The sequence below is a fragment of the Triturus cristatus genome, chromosome 6, assembly GCF_964204655.1.
Source record: "Triturus cristatus chromosome 6, aTriCri1.1, whole genome shotgun sequence".
In the NCBI taxonomy this organism is placed as follows: domain Eukaryota; kingdom Metazoa; phylum Chordata; class Amphibia; order Caudata; family Salamandridae; genus Triturus; species Triturus cristatus.
The window spans coordinates 1,721,796,243-1,721,818,642 of record NC_140589.1 but is presented as its reverse complement, the minus strand read 5'-3'; the positions used below and the strand labels follow the sequence as shown (position 1 = coordinate 1,721,818,642).

Genomic DNA, 22,400 nt, shown 5'->3' with positions numbered 1-22,400 from the left:
TCTGGTCCTGAAGAATGCCCGACTAACACTCTTAGAGGCAGAAACATGTTGACCGCCGCGGAGTGAACCAGGTCTTTTATTTTTTTGACCCTCACTCCCTTTTACTCCTTTCCAATTAAGCAAAATCATTAAAGTTTTATTTTTGACTCAATTGGATATTTTAAATTCACTTTCCCCACACAACAAACCCCGCTCCGCAGTAACCTGGCGTCGCAGCACACTGGGATGACATTCGGTCGTCCCAGTGGAAGCCCAATGATGAAGCATGTCACCAACCAGGTTGGCGAGTGAGGGCTTTTCATACCCACTGGGTATTGTTCCATAGTGGCCCACTCTCTTTCCATGAACATAACGGTTCATATGGAAGCTGTGGCTCTGTGCTCTTTTGATTACTGTATCGTATTGACTACAGTGCCCCTTGTTTTGAATTACTGTACACTGGCTTTGTTGATTCTGGATAATCTACTGAGGGGACTAGCCGTGTTGATCCCTTCCTCTCTTGTTGATTTTTGATAACTTACTGTACATCCATCAGCCACATCTCCAGATGCCATGCTCGCCTCTCCTACCTATACAACCATCCCTTTTTGAGCATTCTTCTTTTGACATATGAGGGGGGGGGGGAGAACTACAGCTGGGTCTCTCCCCTTCACAGTCCAACTGTGGCCCTGAAGTTGACATTGTGCCACCAGTAGTGTAGCAAAGAAGCCATGGGCCCTGGTGCAAGCAAGGAAATGGCCCCTTCACTGCTTTTGGGGTAGTAAGATACCGCACTGTCAGGGTTCAATAGGGTCCTTGTGCCAGTGCCACTGCACCTTCGGCACCAGCTGCACCCTTGTGCCAACCTCTCCACGCCCTGACAAGCCCGCGGCTCAGAGGCCTCTACAGCGTGGACTACACCCTCCAACAATGTTATGAAACGTCCATGTTTCTGTTCATCAGACAAGATTGCTGGGGATGATTACAGTAACTGGGAAAGGTATTGACTGTGCTGCCGTCCGGCTGAACGTTTCACTTCCTTGTTTTGCCTTCGATTCTCAGTCATAGGTTGGAAATGATAAAAGGCAGGGTGGCACGACAAGTGACGCATATCAAGTTCAAAGAGCAGACAGGTCACTCCAATGTCACTGGCTCAGGGGGTGGGGGACCAGAGGCGAGAGCTCCTTGAGGATGAGCCTGGACTGTAAGCTTTCAGGGCCTCGTGTACAAAGAGTGTTAAAGTTCGCAAACACCATGATTTGGTAAATCTGAGGGTTTGAGACCGCTGGAACACTTATGTATTAAACCCATTTAACAACTTTGGAAAAGGTTTCTGAGTCGATAAATGGGTTTAGGTAACATTAAAGAACTGCTATTTGGAAACGGTGCTTAAGGGCATTCCTGCCAAACGCTGATTCCTTAAGGCATGTATTACTGTTTTGTGACTGAAATACGCCCCTTTCCATTAATGAATGTGGGAAAATGTTTTTTCAAGAGTGGACTACTGCCTAATTTTAAATAAAGATTGTAAACATTTTCATTTTTTGAATGCATCTCATTTTCCTTTTAGAAAAAGGGCTGCATTAAAAAAATTGATTGCTTTATTTAAAAGCAATCACAGACATGGTGATCTGCTGACCCCAGCAGCCTACCATACCTGTGATTGTAGCCAATCGCAATTTGCAATTTAACTCATTAATATTCCTACGGTAGGTCAAATTTCAACTCTGTTTTTTATAACAGTGATCTATTTTTATTGAGTAAATTTGGAAGATACAGTTGCCTCAAATCCTTTTAGATCCCACCCCTATACAAGTTATAGTAATCTTTTTTACACTTTGGGGAAAACTCCAGATTTTGGCTGCCAAGCTGGATGTTAATGTCCACTACAAAAATATCTTTTGTTAAATAGTGACAACTTTAAAATTAATGTTGGCCCTTAGGAAGTAACTACTGCTACTACTAACGTCATAGGTCTGGAGGAAGTTGGTAGGGTTTCATGTCTGTGCACAAGGGTATTTCTAAGGGAGTCATTTCCCTTTTTCACCTTCTAAACCCTCACATAATACTTAACACTTCACACACACACACATATATCCACACCACGTAAGACATCACCAACTCACAGACACAACGGGAAGGTATCTCATAATTACAACACGGAACGAATCACAGAAGTGTTCCATGGAAGCAGCAGGCATGTGCCCCGCTTAATGCTCCCAGGGGACTTCCATATAAAAGAAGGATCAGCAAATACTTGGGGGCCCCTTCTGTGTTTCACACTGCACGGGCGCATATTTCACACCTGCAAAATGCGAAAGTGGTTTCACCATTTGAACATAGTACTATGCAAATAAGGAACATCTTTGCCTGTGCACCTGTGTCATATTGCAGATGCCAGCACACAGTCAGAGGTTCTCAAATGCTGCACCTACTGCGCATCACCTAGCAGCACATAGTGTAGTGTGATAACTGTACATCACCTGGAAGCACAGAGTAATGGTGAACAAAATGTACATCATCTGAAACACACAGTAGTGGTGCACCAACTGTACATCACCTGGAAACACAGAGTAGTAGTGCACCAACTGTGCATCGCCTGGAAACACACTGTACTGGTGTACCAACTGTGCGTCCCCTCAATACACACAGTAGTGGTGCACCAACAGTACATCACCTGACAGCCATGTAGTGGTGCAGAAACTGTATATCACCTGCAAACACACAGCTGTGGTGCACCAACTGTACATCACCTGGAAACACACAGTTGTGGTGCACCTACAGTGCGTCACCTAGAGGCACACAGTAGTGATGCACCAACGGTACGTCACCTGGAAGCACACAGTAGTGGAACGCTAACTGGACATCACCTGGAAATGGAAGCACACTGTAATGGTGCACTAACTGTACATCACTTGGAAACACAGTAGTGCCGCACTACTTGTACATCACCTGGAAGCACACTAATAGATCACCAACTGTACATCACCTGGAAGCACACAGTAGTGCTGCAAAAACTGTCCGTCACCAGGAAGCACACAGTAGTGGTGCAAGAACTGTCTGTCACCTGGAAGCACACAGTAGTGGTGCAAGAACTGTCCGTCACCTGGAAGCACACAGTAGTGGAACGCTAACTGGACATCACCTGGAAATGGAAGCACACTGTAATGGTGCACTAACTGTACATCACTTGGAAACACAGTAGTGCTGCACTACTGGTACATCACCTGGAAGCACACTAATAGATCACCAACTGTACATCACCTGGAAGCACACAGTAGTGCTGCAAGAACTGTCCGTCACCAGGAAGCACACAGTAGTGGTGCAAGAACTGTCTGTCACCTGGAAGCACACAGTAGTGGTGCAAGAACTGTCCGTCACCTGGAAGCACACAGTAGTGGAACGCTAACTGGACATCACCTGGAAATGGAAGCACACTGTAATGGTGCACTAACTGTACATCACTTGGAAACACAGTAGTGGTGCAAGAACTGTCCGTCACCTGGAAGCACACTAGTGGTGCAAGAACTGTACATCACCTGGAAGCACACAGTAGTGCTGCAAGAGCTGTCCGTCACCAGGAAGCACACAGTAGTGGTGCAAGAACTGTCTGTCACCTGGAAGCACACAGTAGTGGTGCAAGAACTGTCCGTCACCTGGAAGCACACAGTAGTGGAACGCTAACTGGACATCACCTGGAAATGGAAGCCCACTGTAATGGTGCACTAACTGTACATCACTTGGAAACACAGTAGTGGTGCAAGAACTGTCCGTCACCTGGAAGCACACTAGTGGTGCAAGAACTGTCCGTCACCTGGAAGCACACAGTAGTGGTGCAAGAACTGTCCGTCACCTGGAAGCACACAGTAGTGGTGCAAGAACTGTACGTCACCTGGAAACACACAGTAGTGGTTCACTAACTGTACATCCTTCGGAAGCACACTGTAATGGTAGCCTAACTGTACATCACCTGGAAGCACACTGTAATGGTGCACTAATTGTACATCATCAGGAAGCACAGAGTAGTGAGGCACTAACTTTAATCACCTGGAAGCACACTGTAATGGAGCACTGATTGTGTATCACCTGAAAGCACGAAGGAGTTGTGGGGCAGTAACTATGATCACCTGAAAGCAGACAGTTAGTGCACCTGAATGTGAATATTGGATAAAGGCATTGACCGGCCCAAGGGCACTCCAAGATGAGACGAAGGGGGGACAATCGCCCTTTCCATGGGCAGGCTGGGTCTGTCTACAGTGAAATAGAGTAGATTGAATCGACTCATGATCTGCCCAGCACATGTGATAACAAGGACAGTCAGAGCATGCCCTGGATTGAGAACACGTATTGGTGTGTTATCATTGCACAGTTCAAGCTAGCGCTGTGTGCACCCAGTTCCGCTGGATACTAATGAAAGCTTGGACACGGTGTCTAATTTGTTAATGGGCCCCAGGCACCTGAATACACATTGGGTGTACAGTCTGATTGGAGCTGGTGCGCACCTGCATTTTAATCCACATGTGTGCACTGTCGCCGTCCCCTTTTGCAAGGCTAGGGTTCTTGGTGTGCAAAAAGCCAGTAGATTATTGTATATTTGTTGCTAGCTACCTTTCCCCTTTGTGTCATTTTCCCTACAGCTAACACGTTCATTCTTTGTATGCAGGGGTCCACACTTTTTCCAAACCAAAAAGACAGTAGAAACATCCATTGCTCCCTTTAGTGCTCCTATCTTCAGTCAAACCCACAGCGATTTTATTGGGAGCCAAGCTGGTTCGGCCAAGAACACCACTGGGATGCTCTGTGTGGGCGACTCTTCAACATCAGTTATTTTATTGGACTAATCACATGTAGAGAAAAAAACCGTGGGGTGTTATCCAGCCCAGTAAATACTGACACTGACAACGAGTCATTTACTGGGTCCAGAAATACCTGCTATTCATTGTTCAAACTCAGAAATGAAAAGAACGTAAAAGTTGATGCTTTCTGCACAAAAGTTTGCAAATGCTGATGGTTACCGCAGAGCCACTTGCAAGGTAAATTGTGGCAGACTTTATGTGCCAAGATTGACCTGGATAGGATTGCAGAGGTGCAGAGTTTTATTACATCAGGTAATTACCAGGAGTGGTAAACTCCACACTATTTGGAATTCTGAACCCTAGGTCTGATGTACAACAAAGCCTGCAATTTGCAAATCACAAGGTTTGCAATGACAGAGTAGCTTTTCGTGATTCGGTAACCTGTTACTGTATTGCAGAGGTCTTCAAACTTTTTGATGCCGAGACCCCCTTGTCAAACTTTTTTAGGCATAAGGACCCCCTCCTAGAACCTGGTACGTTTCATCCTCGACAACTATCAACAACCATAAACGCCCCAGGTTCCCACAGCAAACCATTTTTACGGTGGGGAAATAATATTAAACTGTGTTTAGCAAACCAAAGGTGAGTGAGCGTGGGGGTGTAGCTAAAAACAAAGGGCCTCATTTATGAGTAATTGGCGTAGGGCAGCGCTGACAGTCTTCTTGCAACGCTGCCCTATGCAGATGTGAAAGGGCTGGAAGGCACTGTATTTATGAAATACGGTGCTTTCCTGCCCTTTTCCCTTGCGTTGGAGCACAAATTGCTGCATAGCACCAACATAGGCAGGATTGTTTTTGTACAGGAAGGGGTACATTCCTTCACAAAAACAATCCCGAGAGGCGTTTTCGTCTATGTGAGCTGCAGAATGCAGCACACATGGAAAGAGGAAAGAACGAGGAGAAATGAAAAGATTTCTCCTCGTTATGCATCTGCTGGGGAGGCATCCATTTTTGGAGCTTCCCCAGGTTTACTTGATTTTGTAAATATGGGGCAGCATCAAAATCCATGGGTGTTGCATGGGAACCCCACGCAAAGCCCATGGAATACCTCCTTGACACAGAGTAAGGCAATGCAGTGACTTGAGCTGCTATGTCTTACTCCATATCTGTGAGGCCATGCAGGGTGACTTTACTCTGCCTCATAGTTATGGTTGAGACGCTTGCACTGCCGGAGTGTCAAAAAAAGTGATGCTCTGGCTATGCAAGCCTCTCCTAAATAAGCCCCACAATATTCTGTACGTTTTTAAGGTCTTTCACCATCAGGTATCTCCATATAAATTAATGGGCAGCAGAATTAAAAATACGTTTAAAAAGTTGTTACTCAGTGGGAAATGCACTGTGGTACATTATGAAACCTCTATTAGTTAATGCAATGCAGAGGGATATGTGTAACCGGGGAGCCACAGAATTAAATCTTGATTGGTGCAGTGGAGAATAGTGACGTGTATTTTTAGTGCTACAAAGTCACAGCCTATGACAGTCAGCACGGTGAATATGTAAATCATTATTTTATATTTGCAAAACACACAGTGTAAGCTAGAGTTCTTTAAAACGTGCAAATAGTTTTACAATAAAATAGTGCTTCCAAAATGTGGATTTTAGTAATACCAGTGGATATGCAATGCAATTTTTTTTTACATAAATGTCCCATCAACATCTTTTTAGGGGTACTATGGGCTGTATAAATGCAGTTAAATTTAAAAGCAAGCACTTCTCAGCCCAGTTGTTAACTCTTTGCACTACCACTCAAAAAAACAAATCTTTGTTATCACAAAGCTTGGAGTGATTTGAACAATTTAAGCCAGAACCTGCTCCCAAGCCCTCTATACACTTGCCGATCAACTGAAAGGCACATTGGCACTCCATACAGGCAAGCAGGCACCTTGGCACAAAAGCTTTTCACACCACAAAACACTCAATTGATGAAACTTCAGCTGATAAGGCCCTAAATTAGCCGTAGCAGAACTGCTGTCTTTTTCCAAAACAAAGTCAAACATTTTCGATTGTAGGCACCAGTGAATCTGGGGATTGCACGACTCCCTTCCCAGGCATCCACTGCCCCTCTGGGGGTCTCGCCCCACAGACTGAAGACCTCTGCTGTATTGTAAAATGGGGTTAGAAAGGCATAACAAATTCCTATTCGGAAAAGGCGTTTAGGGCATCCTTTCCAAATAGCGATTCATTATAGTATGTATCAATATTCTGCACCTGTAATCCGGTCGCAAAATATTGAAAGTTACAGACACCCAAGTAGGGGTGGTAACACAATCCCAAGAGGGAACGGGTACCATTGTGAATGGAAAACCAAGTTTGCTGGTAAGAAAGGAGTGGTCCAATAGACTACGGCCAGCTCTCAAACTTAGAAATAATAATAAACTTTAAATGGAGCTCTATTTACTTTAAGCAAATAGACTGTGCTAAAAACAAAATGTTTACTCTATTAACATGCTATCAGGAGGACATGGTGGTCTGCTGACCCCAGATCTCCGCGATAGCATCCAAGCTTAGCGAGTTGTGATTTGCGCACAATCACACGAATACTGCTGCCATAGGTTGGATTGCGATTCCTTACTTTTCTGAATTTTAAGAACCGACATTTTTTTTTTCCATTTGCAAAAAGTTGGTGCGCAATTTGCGGCCACTTTTTGCGAATGGAAATCTCGTCGATCAGGCCTTATAGTTCGATCTGTAGGGTTTTCTTGTATTCTGGGCCATGTGAGTGCCTACGTGATGCTCTGTGACTTTCAGCAGCATGAGTCACCGTAAAGCACACTCTATCTCCTGAGACTAGTGATCACAGCAGATTCACTTCCCGTTGCTAGGCGCCCAGGGTTGGGCACGGCCGAGGGAGGCTGAACCTGGCACCCGGGCCACTTATCACAACCGGTTAAAAGGGCATCGCTGAGGCAGCGGAAGCTCTTAGAGCGTCGGAGATCCAGCGGGCGAGGAGGCGAGCTGCGACTCAGGGGGGCTTACTTGCGCTGACAGAGGGGAGTCGAAGGGGGCTTATGTTGTTTACCAGGGCAGGAGGGCTTGTATTGCAGAGAAGGGGTATTTACCTTAAAGCAAAGCAGGGAAGGAGATATTTAAAGCAAAACAGGTTAGGGGGAAGGCGCATATTCTAACGCCGGCCACGGGCGCCGATGTAAAGCAGGCTAGGAGACGGACGTAAACAACTGTGAGGCGTTGTAGGAGAGAGGGGCATTCACTGTAAAGCGGGCAGGAGAAAGGGGCATCCATGGTAAAGCAGGAGAGAAGATCTCTGCAGGGCAGCGCAGGCGACAAAGAGATCTATTGTAAAGAAGACTTCTATGAGCAGGGCATCCACCTGAAGGTAGGCTATTACAAAAGGGGCATTCGGTGCCAGATGTGGCTTTAGAGCGGTGCACTAAAGCTGCATAAGAATGCACTTATAGTGGAGTAGTGCAAAGCGCGCCTGAGAGCCACCGACTGCTCCGGGAGGAGGGCACTGCGCTGCAGGGTTTGAGGAGCAGGGCGCTGCAGAGTTTGAGGAGCAGGGCACTGCACTCAAAGATCCGAGAAGGAGGGCACGTCCCTGGTGGGTCTGAGGAGCAAGGCAATGCAGTGGTGAGTTTGAGGTGCAGGGCACTGTACTGAAAGATCCGAGAAGGAGGGCACTTCCCTGGCGGGTCTGAGGAGCAGGGTAGGGAACTGGAAGCTGTGGCAGCGGGGCACAGCATTGGGGAGCAGGACAGACACTCAGGTCAGAGAAGCAGGTAGAATACTGCACAGGGGAGCTGGGCAGGGCGCTCTCAGGTCAGAGGAGCAGGCAGGAATCTGCAGTGAGGTGCTGGGCACACTACACTGAGTAGCTGGGCAGGGCGCTCTCAGGTCAGAGGAGCAGGCAGCACACTGCACTGACCGGTCTCCGGAGCAGGATACTGCCCGAGGAGGAGCACGCTACACTGACAGGTGTCCTGTTGCACGACTAGGTCTTGGCAGCTGTGCAAAGCAGAGCCCGCGGGGCTGGGGCTGCGGTAACGGTGTCTGCACAGACAGCGGCAGGGGGTAGGTACACTGCAGGGCAGGAGCTAGGAAGAGGAGTGTACAGCGCTTAGCTCCGGGGCCATGGGGCGCTACACGGGCCGGACGTGCCGGCTCATCTTCATGCTGGTGATCACCGCCGGCTTCTTCGTGGTGGAGCTGGTCGTGGGCTACCTGGGCAACTCCATCGCGCTGGTGTCGGACTCGTTCAACATGCTGTCCGACCTGATCTCGCTGTGCGTGGGCATCACGGCCTCGTGCGTGTCTCGCCGGGCCCGGCGCGGCCCCGCCGCCACCTACGGCTACTCGCGGGCCGAGGTGGTGGGCGCGCTCAGCAACGCCGTCTTCCTGACCGCGCTCTGCTTCACCATCCTGGTGGAGGCCGTGCTGCGCCTGGCGCGGCCCGAGATCATCGACGCGCCGGGCCTGGTGCTGATCGTGGGCGCGCTGGGCCTGGGCGTCAACATCGTGGGGCTGCTGGTCTTCCAGGACTACGGCCGCTGCCGCCGGCTGCTGTGCGGGGCCCGCGGGCAGCGCGGCGCAGCCACCGGCGGCCTGCAGGTGGCGCCAGGGACCGCGCGGCCCGAGGAGGAGGAGCCGCGGGGGGCCGCCCGCAGGGAGTCCGACGGAGCAGGTGCTTTTCAGTTTCTTCACCTCAGGAACCTTCTCCCCTACTATCTCTGCCTCCAGTCCTTACCTTTATCTTCAGTTTCACCTTCGTTCCTACTGTCTACCATCTTGCCACCCCATTTCTCGGTTTGTCCCATTCTCCTCTTCAATACAGCCTCTCCACTTCTCTTTTCACCATCCGTCGCTTCCCCTTGCTTTCCACAATTCATATTGTTGTCTCCTTTCACGTGGCGCTCCTTTTTAAGCCCCACACTCTATCACCCCTACTCTCTTTCAAGCCCCCCTTCACCCACCCTCCTCTTTTATTTTCTGCCCTATAATCAGGGTCACTGAAATTAAGCGATAGCTTTGAAGAAATTATGCAGCAGGAAAGGGGACATTATGCGGCATGATGCAGCACATTTTGTGATAGAATTGCTTCATTATTTAGACACTTGGTAAGTGTCTCTGGGAAAATAGTTCATATTTTTAGTATCAATTTAACGCCCAAATACAGCAATAAGCAAATGAACGTTGACCAGTCAACTTTTGAGAAAAGCCTTCTGGTGCACTGGAACGTTACTCGTGATTTGTTTTGTTAAAATCCATGGAGTGTGCAGCAGATGATGAACTATGTGGAAAATGAGGCAAATCCATAATTATGCGAAAATCGCTGCAGCCGCTGAATCGCATCATTCCAGTTTCCCTGCCTATATTCTTCTCTGCTCTTTATTGTCTGCAGCCCCCAGCTGCTCTCTTTTCATATTAGCTCTGTACACATGTCTTTTCTTCCTAGAACCGTTGCCAAGCTGCCCCATTGGATACTTCACTCCTTTAGGCAATTCTGGCTTTCTGTTTAACAAACAGTACTTTGCATGCTGGGAGTGTTGAATCCATACTTGATGTGTTAGCAGCCGCCTGCTTTGCTGCGTTTCACAGGTTGGGTGAACGTTGTTTTACTTGAGGAGAAATAACTACTCTTGTTGATATCAACTAATAGCGGTGACTGCCCAACCCGAGAGCGCATACGAGAGCAGTTTTAAGCATCCATTGACAAAATAAGCACCCACGAGAGAATGGGCAATGTTTGTTAGGGCTAGCCCTGAAACGAATTCTAGTATGCATAATTACACATGTTTACTACCTGATCCGGTGGAACAAGTTTTTGGGGTTTCAAGTTTTACAAAGGTTATCTTGGGTGAATTTGTAAAGCGCTCAATCTAGCACCCGTCGAGATGTAATCACACACTGCATCAACACGAGAGCTGAACGGGCGTGGGGTGAATCGGTGTTTCCAGCAGCTGGAAGAGAAAGGGTTCTAATAACTCCCGTGCTAATCTTTATGCGGCGAGATGTTGGTCGATGCTTGCTCAGTTTTGGCTGTCATTAACTCAACCCGTGCTGACCAATCAGAAGGCCGGTATTTTGTGAGTGTAGAATGTGTTGTCTAATATCAGCATTGCGGCCTGGAGGAGGGAAGGGGGCACTCCCACGGCCCCAGTAAACCCTCCGGCCTAAATGTGCCTTGACTTCGGCATGGGTATACAACATTCCTTATAGGGAAGTCGTGGTATCTAGGTGTGAGGTACTTGATGTGTGAGTGGAGCATGTTGACTGTGAGGGGGAATGTGTTCTGAGTATGTTTGTGTTACACCAGGAGTCAGTTAGGGAACTCACTCGGAGAAGGACTGAGCTCACATTAACACCTAGCTCCTGGTAGGCTCGCAAATGCACGGAATTCATAGAGCTCGTATCGGATCTTGTAATTATTAAATGCACTCGTCGAATGGAACCAAAGAACATAGAAAGAGCTAAAGGGAATTCTTGGCCTGAATAAATGTGAGACTTTTGCATGTCTGTTTGTTTAAACTGAGAGCTGGCAGGCAGTATTTGGTGTTGCATAATTAAGTTTGACTATGAATTGATTTTAGAGTTGAGCTTTGTCGTGCACTTTTTTAACTTTGTAAGTCATGCGCTTGTGGGTTTGTTTGTTGTTTGTCGGTTTGTTGTTGGCCTAAATATTCTGTTTCTAAAGTATATGACTGGAGTATGTTTCTAAAAAGTTTGTGGTCCCCCTGAATGGGGGCAGGGGAGGGAAATCAGCCATGCACAGGGCCGGACTGGCCATTTTGTCACACAGGCATTTTCCCAGTAGGCTGCACACCCTTTTCTAGTCGCGGTCTCCTGCATCCTGGGGTTGGTTTGAACATTTTCGCCAGATTCAATTTTGGTTTGCAGTCCTTCCCTGGCCAGGCAACTGTATCTAATCCTGTGCCATGTGATTCAACAGGGAGTCTGGAACAGGTTATACCATCTATGCGTGTTACGTGCAAATTTCCTGTAGCGTCTCTGCAGCAGGATAGAGTTATTACTGTGTCACATGTCCTAGATAGATCCAGAAAGCACAAGCAGGGATTCATTCGTCCCCATCTATGTAACGTAGCAAAATACAGGTTTCGAAAGCCATTTTGGATAAATATTGACTTGTGACGATGGCTTGCACAAGGAATTAGGGATTGATTTAGGTGAATTCTTTTTGGCTTAGCTTTGTGACTCTATTTGTTAGGCGTTGTTATTTTACCTGTGAGGTGTGCAATAGAGTCCATTAATTCTATTTGTGGAGATTTCGGAGCACAGATCGGGATGGATTAGCGTCCATCTCCTTCTGGAGAGCACTGAGAGAGTAAACTGATAATTTGAACATGTTAGGAACTTCCTGGACTTTGTATAGGAGATCACTGGAGGCTCAGCTCGGAGAGTTCAGAATCATATTGCATCATGGTCACTTCCATCGAGAACCCCGAAGAAGGGTTTTGAGAAAGATCATTTTTCAGGCAAGATTAAGTGTATTGTGCTTCCTTAATATGGGTTGGAATGAAGATTATTGCAGAAGAGCCAACAGATAAGAGGTATCGAGGATTTTAAATGTAGTTGGCAAACCCTGAGAAGTGCTCGTTGAGTTTGCCGTCATTAAGCAGCGTGTGCCTCTACATAGTTGTAGTGAGAGATTGTTGGAGGCCACAAATGTAAAGCAGATGTGAGGTGCTGAAGGTATACAGTCATAAGTATTTCAGTGCTGCCTGATGGCCACACCTCCACCCGTTAGACCATATCTACCAGAAGACCTTTGGGACCACTATATTGGAGATGCAGGAGGAACGTAGAGATGTTTCTATTAGAGAAAGAAAATCACTGACGTGCTTTGCAATTTCTGGGCTATGTGTTGGATGTGATTGTGCAAAGTTGAAATACCTGCCACGGGGGAAGCAGAGAGGTGGCGGTATGGAGATTATTTTTTTTCCTCGTTTGATGGAGAGGCTTTTATTAGATGTTGAATAAAAACACTAGGCTGGGGACGCACATATCGAGGGCTCTATAAATAAACCATAGCACCTGATGTTCCTTGCCTGACCTGGAAATGTAAGAATTTAGCAGAAGTCACTTCTGCAGTGTAAGAGTTAGATTGGTCTACCGTGACTCTTTCTTTCAAACATGATATGGTTGATCCATCTGCTCCTTTTGTTCCCCTGTCTCTTACATTTTGACATTCATCATTTATTTTTCTCATTATTCTTTAAAAAAATATTTGTTCCCTTAATTACAGTTTGTTCTTCTTCGGAGACCTCAGATTCTACCTTGTTGTATGGTGTTTGTCTTTTTTTATTTTTTTATTACATTTTTCTTGTTGAAAGCTTATATCCGATGATAACTGCCGTAATACAGAGACAAAACCAATTGACGAGTAACAGATCTACCGGAGATCCCACGTGTCGTATCCCACAATCCCATTTAGTAATCCTCAATCATGTTTTGCCTACTTGTATGACTGACTGTGCTATTTTTTCTTGTCTGTCCTTTTATTTACTGTACTATTTTCCCTGCATTTTTGGCTTTTGCAAATTAGGTTTTCTGACTTTCTACCGTTTATGCTTCTCCAGGTTCTTAGAACACAGTTGTATCACTTGAAGAACACCTTTTTTCTTAAAGCAAGCTTTGAGAAGAATGGTCTTTTTTTGTTTGTAGAACTTATACACAACACCAGATTTCTTCTTTGGCTACAGGTGATACACTGAACATCGAAGATGGGTCTGACGATGAAGAAAGCAGAAAAGAGGTCAGCAAAGCGGCCGCCTTGAACATCAGAGGTACGGTAACAATTTGCGCTTTTTGAAAATTAAAAGCATGGTTAGTTATCTTACTTTTATTAGGTTTTATGGAAGTCAGATGTGTGATACTTACACATTTTAAGCATTTTCTCTACGCGGATAGATTTATTAATTTCTATTGCATTCCTACTGTGATAAACAGTCAGAAGGAGAATTGTTTTAAGTGGAAGCAAAAGATGACCTTACGCACAGTGTGGCCGACAGGTGCGAAAATCAACAAGAGGCAACCTTCAACAAAGGCACCCGTTCTCCATATGACCACAATCTTCTAACACATACCATATTCTAACCCTGAACATACTGACCTCCTGTACACACACTGAACCTTTTAGTTACAGCCCAAGTGTCTAATACACATCATGGTCTAATCCATAACTCACTGCCCTCACATAGAGGGACTGAAGATTCCATTCACCTCCCCAACATCTAACACGCATTATATTTTAACCCAGAACTTACTGACCTCACATACATGTGCTAAACCTTCTATTTACACCCCAAGCTTAACAAACACCATATTCTGACCCAGCACTGACTGAACTTCCATATCCGCGCTGAGCCTCCCATTCACCCCCAAATGTCTAACACACAGCACATTGTAACCTAGAACTTACTGACCTCCTATACTCATACTGAACTTTTTATTCACACCCCAAGTGTATAATATACACTCCTTTCTAATTCAGAACTTACTGACCGTCTTTATATACTCTAACCGTCTGTTCACACCACAAGGGCCTAGCACACCAGAAAGCTAACCCAGAACATACAGACCTCACATACACAGATTGGAGCTTCTATTCACCTCCCCAAGGTCTAACACACCACATTGTAACCTAGAACTTACTGATCTTCCATAGACACTTTGAACATTTGATCACATCCCAAGTGTTTAACACACCACTTTCTAACCTAGAACCTACTGACCTCCAATACACACACTGAACCCTTTATTCATACCCCAAGTGTCTAACACACACCACATTCTAACCTAGAGCCTTAGTGACCTCCCACATGCGCATTGAACCTTCTATTTATTTTATACACCAAGTATCTAACACAAACACATGGCAAATTCCAGTCAAGAAGTCACTGACCACTCATATACAGACGGAAGGTTCCATTCACCTCCACAAGTGTCTAACATACCACATTCTAATCTAAAGCTTACTGACATACCATGCACACACTGACTCTTTTGTTCACATCCCAAGTGCCTAACATACACCATGTTCTAAACCAGACCTTACTGGCCTCCCATAAACACACTGAATCTTTTGTTCACACCCCAAGTGTCTAACATACACCATGTTCTAACCCACAATTTACTGATCTCACATACACGGACCGAAGATTCCATTCACCTCCCCAAGAGTCTAACATATACCAGATTCTAAGCCAGAACTTACTGACCTCACTTACACACACACACTTAACCTTCTATTCACACCCCAAGCTTCTAAAAGACACCACATTCTGATGTAGAAATTACTGCCCTGGATGCATGCTCTAAACCTTCCATCTACCTCCCCAAGCTTCTAACACATGCCACATTCTATTATAGAACTTACTGCCTTCAAATACATCCACTGAACCTTCCATTCAGTGCAGGCTTCTAACACACATTACTGTATAACCACGAGCTTACTGAGCTGACATATTTTAGCAACCAATGGGGTAACCCAGTATCCCTCAGAAACTGGGCAATCTTATATCAAACATACAATGGTTCTGTCGGGTAAAACCATATCTTACTAGATATACAGCATAAGTCTTGCGTTATTCAAAAAAAACACAGTGAGTCAAAAGTGACACAAGAACTGAGCTGACATACACACACTGAACCTTCCATTCACCACCCCACAACATCTGACACACCCCACTTTCCAACCTATATCTTGCAGGACTCCGGTACAAACACTGAACATTTAGTTCCATTTACTGCCCCAACCTTCTAAAACACATCGCATTCACATCAGAACTTAGTGATCTCACACACATTTAACCTTCTATTCACACCCAAGCTTCTAAAAAACACAACATTCTGACCTAGAAAATATTGCCCTTGGATGCCTGCTCTGAACCTTCCAGCCATCTCCCCAAGCATCTAACACATACCACATTCTAACATAGAACTCACTGGCCTTAGATTCACCCACTGAACCTTCCATTTAGTGCCAATCATCTAACACACACCACTGTCTAACCCAGAGCTTACTGGCCTGATGTACACACACTGAGCCTTCCATTCACCTCCCCACACCACTTTCCAACCTATATCTTGCTGGACTCTGGTACAAACACTGAACATTCCATTCACCTCCCCTACCTTCTAACACACATCACATTCTAAATCAGAACTTACTGACCTCACATACAGTGACAGAAGGTTCCATTCACCTCCCCAAGTGTCTAACATATCCAAATCTAACCTAGAATTTACTGGCCTATCTAACGCACACCACATTCTAACCCTGAACATTCTGACCTTCAATATGTGCATTAAACTTTCAGTACCAACGCCAAGCATCTAACTGAGAACTTACTGGCCTTACATGCACACTTTCCAAATAAATAAATAAATAAATAAATATATATAATATTATATTCTTATGTATCTATATATTTATTACTTTACTCCTACTGTAAAACAAGTTGACTCTCTCCAATGCACTGCTCTATACCTCTCTCAATGTATCCTCTGCCTCCTCTCGCTGACTCATCCGAAACCTCATTCTACTACTATGATCTACAAAATAACCCTTTCTAGACTCTACCCTCCTCTATCCCTCTATGGATCAGTCCAAACCTCATTTTAATCCTATGATCTCCCAAACCACCCTTCTAAATTCACCCCCTCACCTATTACTATTTTGACTTATCCGCAAATTTCATTTTACTACTATGATCTCCCGAATCCATTTCGAGAGTCTTCCCTCCTCTATCTCTCCTTATGCTCATCCCAAACCTAATTCTGCTACTATGATCGTCCAATAAACACTTTGTAGACTCTTCCCTCTTCTATCCCCCCATTATCCTTTTCAATCCAACTAACAGACTCACATGTCCACCGCTCAAATTTCACTACACTAATCCACCACTAATCCTTTTTGGGTTCTGGAGTAGCGTGCTACCTTCCGAAAAACACGTTGACGCTTCATTAGGGGTAGTAAGCGCTATATAAATACAATTACAAGTGTATTGACAGCCAAGCATGTAAAAACCATGCATTTGAATATAGAATGTACTGCCCTCACATGCATGCATTGCAGCTTCTATTCACCCCAAGCTTCCAACACACACCACATTATAACACAGAACGTTCTGACATCCCAAAAACACACTCAACCTTCGATTCACCTCCCCTAGCATCTAACATACAACACATTCTATCCTAGAACATATTGACCTCGGATACACGCATAAAACCTTCTTTTCACACTCCAAGTGTCTCGAACACATCATATTCTAACCATGACCTCATATACACACACAAACCTTCCATTTCCTCCCAAGCTTCTAACACACATCAGATTCTAACCCAGAATCTACAGACCTCCCATTCAAGGCACAGCCCTAAAATGGCTGCAGAACTTCTTGTCTGACAGACATCAAACGATTATGCTAGGGCCTTATCACTCAGAGAAAACACGCTTGGATAAGGGCGTACCCCAGGGCTCCTGTCTCAGTCCAACATTGTTTAATGTTTTTATGGCCCCTTTGGCAAAAGTTGTAGAACCATTGGGGTTTGAGATAATTTCATATGCTGATGATACTCAGCTTATGTTCACAATTAGCTCCGACATAGAATCTGAGAAAATTCGTTTCTCTGCAGGTATGCTCGCCATCTTAAACTGGATGACGGAGAATTGTCTTCAGTTGAACCCAAGCAAGACCGAGGTCATGTTAATGGGGAAAGCCTCAACCATCTGGATGGATGACTGGTGGCCTTCCCAGCTGGGAGCTGCCCCCTCTCCAAACAATCGGTGAAAACCTGGGACTAAAACTTGACTATGCATTATCTATGAAAGACCATATTGCAGCCGTCACTAGCTCCTGCTACTATAGCCTACGTCTCCTTCGTAAGATTCTGCCCTACCTGCCTATTAAACATCGCAGAACCCTGATCCAGGCCATGGTGATTAGTCGCCTTGACTATGGGAATGCACTGCTGGCTGAAGTCGGTGCGACGCTGCTCACAAAACTGAAAGTGATTCAAAATACCGCAGTGAGAATGATTTTGAATCGCCCAGCTGGCTCCCCTTCAGCTCTTTTGCTGAGAGAGCTCCACTGGCTACCAGTAAGTAAGCGATCTAACTTTAAGATCTGCTGCCTCACCTATAACGCCTTAAATGGCAAAGGCCCCCTCTACCTCCGAAGGAAGTTTGACAAACAGGTATCGGTTCGTAACTTTAGATCAAACTCCTTAGGACTTCTAAAGGTTCCCCGAATACGTCTTTCTCGTACTGGTGGAAAGGCTTTTTCGTACCTTGCCCCACGCTATTGGAATCAATTGCCTATTGCCCTGCGCAAATGTACTTCCTATAGTATCTTCAGGAAACAATTGAATGCTTTTCTGTTTTGATCTCCGGGTAACTCTGACTCTGACTTCCTCCATCAGTTTATCACTAAGTAAGCGCCGAGATGCCCCCGGGTGAGTCGTGCGCTATAGAAATCTCCCTAACATAACATAACATAACATAACACTTGTACTGAAGCTTCAATTGTCACCGATAGCGTCTAACACCACATTCTAACCCAGGAGAGTCTGGCCTCGAATACATGCCCAAACCTTCCATTCATTCACCCCTCCCACACGTGTAACACACACCACAGTCCAAACCAGAACTATTGGACTCAGATACACAGAATGACCCTCCTTTTCACACCCAAAGTGTCTAACACATGCCGTTCCAACTCAGAACGTACTGACCTCCCATATACGCACTGAACCTGTTATTCACATCTCGTGTCTAACACACACTACATTCTAACCCTGAACTTTCAGACTTCCCTTACACGCACTGAACATTTTATTCACCCCAGTTGTCTAACACAAACTATATTCTAACTTAGAACTTAATGACCTCTCATACATGCATTAAACATTCTATTCACACGGCATCTAACACACACCCACATTCCATCCCATAACTTACTGAACTCATACACAGCCTGAAGGTTCCATTTACTTCCTAAAGCTTTTAACACACATTATGTTAAAACCCAAAACGTACTTCTGTCACATACGTGGAGTGAACCTTCCATTTCCCCCTAAGCCTCTAACACACACCATGTTGTAACACAGAACTTACTGACCTCCCTTACATTTATCAAAACTTTTATTAACACTCTGTGTCTAACACACACCACGCTCTAAGCCAGCACAGACTGCTTTATCTTACACAACTGAACCTTTTAATCAAGCACAAACACAACTTTCTACCACCAAGCTTACTGACCTCACATACACACACTGAACCTTCCATTCACCTCCCCAAGTATCTGATACCCACCACATTCTAACCTATAACTTACTGGACTCCGGTGTATGCACTGAACCTTCCATTCACCTCCCCAAGTATCACACACACACCACATTCTAACCTATAACTTACTGGACTCTGGTGTATACACTGAACCTTCCATTCACCTCCCCAAGCTTCTAACTCACACCACGTTCTAATCCAGAACTTGCTGACCTCACATACAAGCTTTGAACCTTCTGTTCCCACCACAAGCTTCTAACACAAACCATATTCTAACCCAGATTTAATGACCTCACACACATGCACTATTCACACCTAATCATTGAAAACACAACTTATTCTAGCCCAACACTTACTGACTTCACATGTACACACTGAACCTTATATCCACACCCACCCAGGCATCTAAGACACACCACATTGTAGCCCAGAATTTACTGATCTCACATAAATGCACCAAATCTTCCATTCACACCCAAGTGTCTGGGTAAGCTTAACTCGAAAGACACCTGCCCACCTGCCTACCTGTTGGGGTGAACTCTGCTCTGCATTCTGCCGTCGGCGCCGCAGCTTCTGTGCTCCCTTCTGCTGCGTGTCTCCCCCGCCGCCGCCACTTTACATCGTGGACGAGTGAGGGGGGAGACTACAGCCCCCAGACTGCCTTGCGGCCGCTGACGCCGCCAACGCACACGGAGGCGCTTAAAAGTTCACGGCTCCCTCGGGGGAGCGGGAAGCTTAACTCGAAAGACACCTGCCCACCTGCCTACCTGTTGGGGTGAACTCTGCTCTGCATTCTGCCGTCGGCGCCGCAGCTTCTGTGCTCCCTTCTGCTGCGTGTCTCCCCCGCCGCCGCCACTTTACATCGTGGACGAGTGAGGGGGGAGACTACAGCCCCCAGACTGCCTTGCGGCCGCTGACGCCGCCAACGCACACGGAGGCGCTTAAAAGTTCACGGCTCCCTCGGGGGAGCGGGAAGCTTAACTCGAAAGACACCTGCCCACCTGCCTACCTGTTGGGGTGAACTCTGCTCTGCATTCTGCCGTCGGCGCCGCAGCTTCTGTGCTCCCTTCTGCTGCGTGTCTCCCCCGCCGCCGCCACTTTACATCGCGGACGAGTGAGGGGGGAGACTACAGCCCCCAGACTGCCTTGCGGCCGCTGACGCCGCCAACGCGCCCGGAGGCGCTTAAAAGTTCACGGCTCCCTTGGGGGAGCGGGAAGCTTAACTCGAAAGACACCTGCCCACCTGCCTACCTGTTGGGGTGAACTCTGCTCTGCATTCTGCCGTCGGCGCCGCAGCTTCTGTGCTCCCTTCTGCTGCGTGTCTCCCCCGCCGCCGTCACTTTACATCGCGGACGAGTGAGGGGGGAGACTACAGCCCCCAGACTGCCTTGCGGCCGCTGACGCCGCCAACGCGCCCGGAGGCGCTTAAAAGTTCACGGCTCCCTTGGGGGAGCGGGAAGCTTAACTCGAAAGACACCTGCCCACCTGCCTACCTGTTGGGGTGAACTCTGCTCTGCATTCTGCCGTCGGCGCCGCAGCTTCTGTGCTCCCTTCTGCTGCGTGTCTCCCCCGCCGCCGTCACTTTACATCGCGGACGAGTGAGGGGGGAGACTACAGCCCCCAGACTGCCTTGCGGCCGCTGACGCCGCCAACGCGCCCGGAGGCGCTTAAAAGTTCACGGCTCCCTCCGCGTCGCGGGACGCGCGCGGGCGACGCCGGGCTAAGCCCGGGCAAAGGGCGGGCCCTCTGTGGCCCTCAGAGGCCTGAGGAGGTCGGGTCTGGGCCAGAGACGTTGTTGCTGTGTGATTTACGTCCTTGAGGTTGATTGTGAGCCCGCGCTTTATGGTTGTGTCATTAAGTGGTTATTAGAGTTAACATATGGTGGGTACAGTGGGCTTGTTGTCTTTGAAGAACCTCACTACTCCTGATTTAAATCTGTTATAGTATTTGGTGGAGTGGTAGGACCAATGAGAAACGGCAAACTTAATGAAATGCCGCCAATGAAGGGCCCAATGGATAATTATCTCATTAAAAAGGTCAGCAAGATTAATAGTGATAGGAGGGCTTCCTTGGGCAAAGAAAGCCTTATCTTGATGCCTGGAGAAGTGTCCCTCCCATTGGTTGATACACACACGGCTAGTAATTCTACCTGTGGAGTAATGAAAGCTGTTACTACTACTGTTCAGGTGCATACCGAAAGGCATGTTGACCCTTTAGCTAACCCTAAGGTTCATTTAGAGCATGCCTTGGTATCTACTAAATCGATTAGGAAAGTTAAAAAAGCTAAACGTAGATATAGGGGTAAGCATGCTCAAAAAAGATTAGTAACTTCAACTTATAAAAGCGGTTCTCTAACGCAGAACTTTTTGGGTAAAAATCCCGATTTGGGGCATTTAGGAACAGAGCCATCATTTTTGCCTAATTCACAAAATTTGCCATTAGCTCCCATTACATTGCATAATTTTGATCTTGAGGGATCTGCAGGCGAAGTTTCGGATAATTTTTATGTAGCAGATTCCCCTTTAAATACGCCCGACAACGCTGGCGACTCTTTATTGAGTTTTTATGCTAGCAGTGTCGACGAAGGGTCTCCTAATTTGCTGAATTTTTCACCGGCTTCTCCTCTAATTTCACTCAATGAAGAACCTAAAGGGACTAACCTCCAGAAAAATAAGGGAGGTTTAACTTTAAAATGGCTAACTGAAAATTTGCAAGAGATCATAACTCCTATTCTTAGGGAAGTAATGGGTCAATTGACCTTGCAGATGCCATCCTTAGTAACCAATCATTGCTTTCCTAATGAGAGAGATACTTTGGCGAAAATTGAATATATGGTAAAATCTCTAATTCAGCCTCTTTTGGAGAATGTCGTAACTACTAACATGCGCTTTGACTCTATTGAGAAAAAACTCACTGATAACACCTCTGCACTTTCTGCCTTGGTGACAGGCCTAGAGAACAGTAGCTCTGGCAATTCTTCTGCCAAAGCACCGAGTAATATTACTTCTGACCCACTAAGCCATTCTACTACTCTAAAATCTACCCAGATTAGACATGTGTCATCCTGCCTTCCATCTACTAAAGTTCCAACTAAGCCCCTCCAAACGAATAAAAACATGCAAAGCAAAGCAATTGATAATATAGCCGATAATTTGACCTCGGAATCAAATTTAGCTTCAACACAAATGAACAACGTGCCTATTAAGGAAGGTGGCCTAAAGAATACCCTTAATAAACCTCGGCAATCCCACAATATAGTGGATCTTCCTCCTGAAGCTGCTCCCTATGCAATTGTTC

At 46.2% G+C, this 22,400-nt stretch overlaps 1 protein-coding gene across 2 annotated transcripts in view; it reads left to right on the top strand.

Annotated features, from left to right (window-relative positions):
• Positions 1-22,400, top strand: part of SLC30A10 (solute carrier family 30 member 10) — a 169,008-nt gene that overhangs the window by 130,759 nt on the left and 15,849 nt on the right. Inside the window, exons 1-2 of one of the 2 annotated variants that reach the window (XM_085612940.1) lie at positions 7,752-9,473; positions 13,510-13,593. In XM_085612940.1, coding sequence (XP_085469066.1) covers positions 8,924-9,473; positions 13,510-13,593 — 634 coding nt within the window. In that variant the 5' untranslated portion in view covers positions 7,752-8,923. Of the gene's footprint in view, positions 1-7,751; positions 9,474-13,509; positions 13,594-22,400 lie in introns of those variants that run through there. The other variant, XM_085612941.1, reaches the window with a different exon arrangement.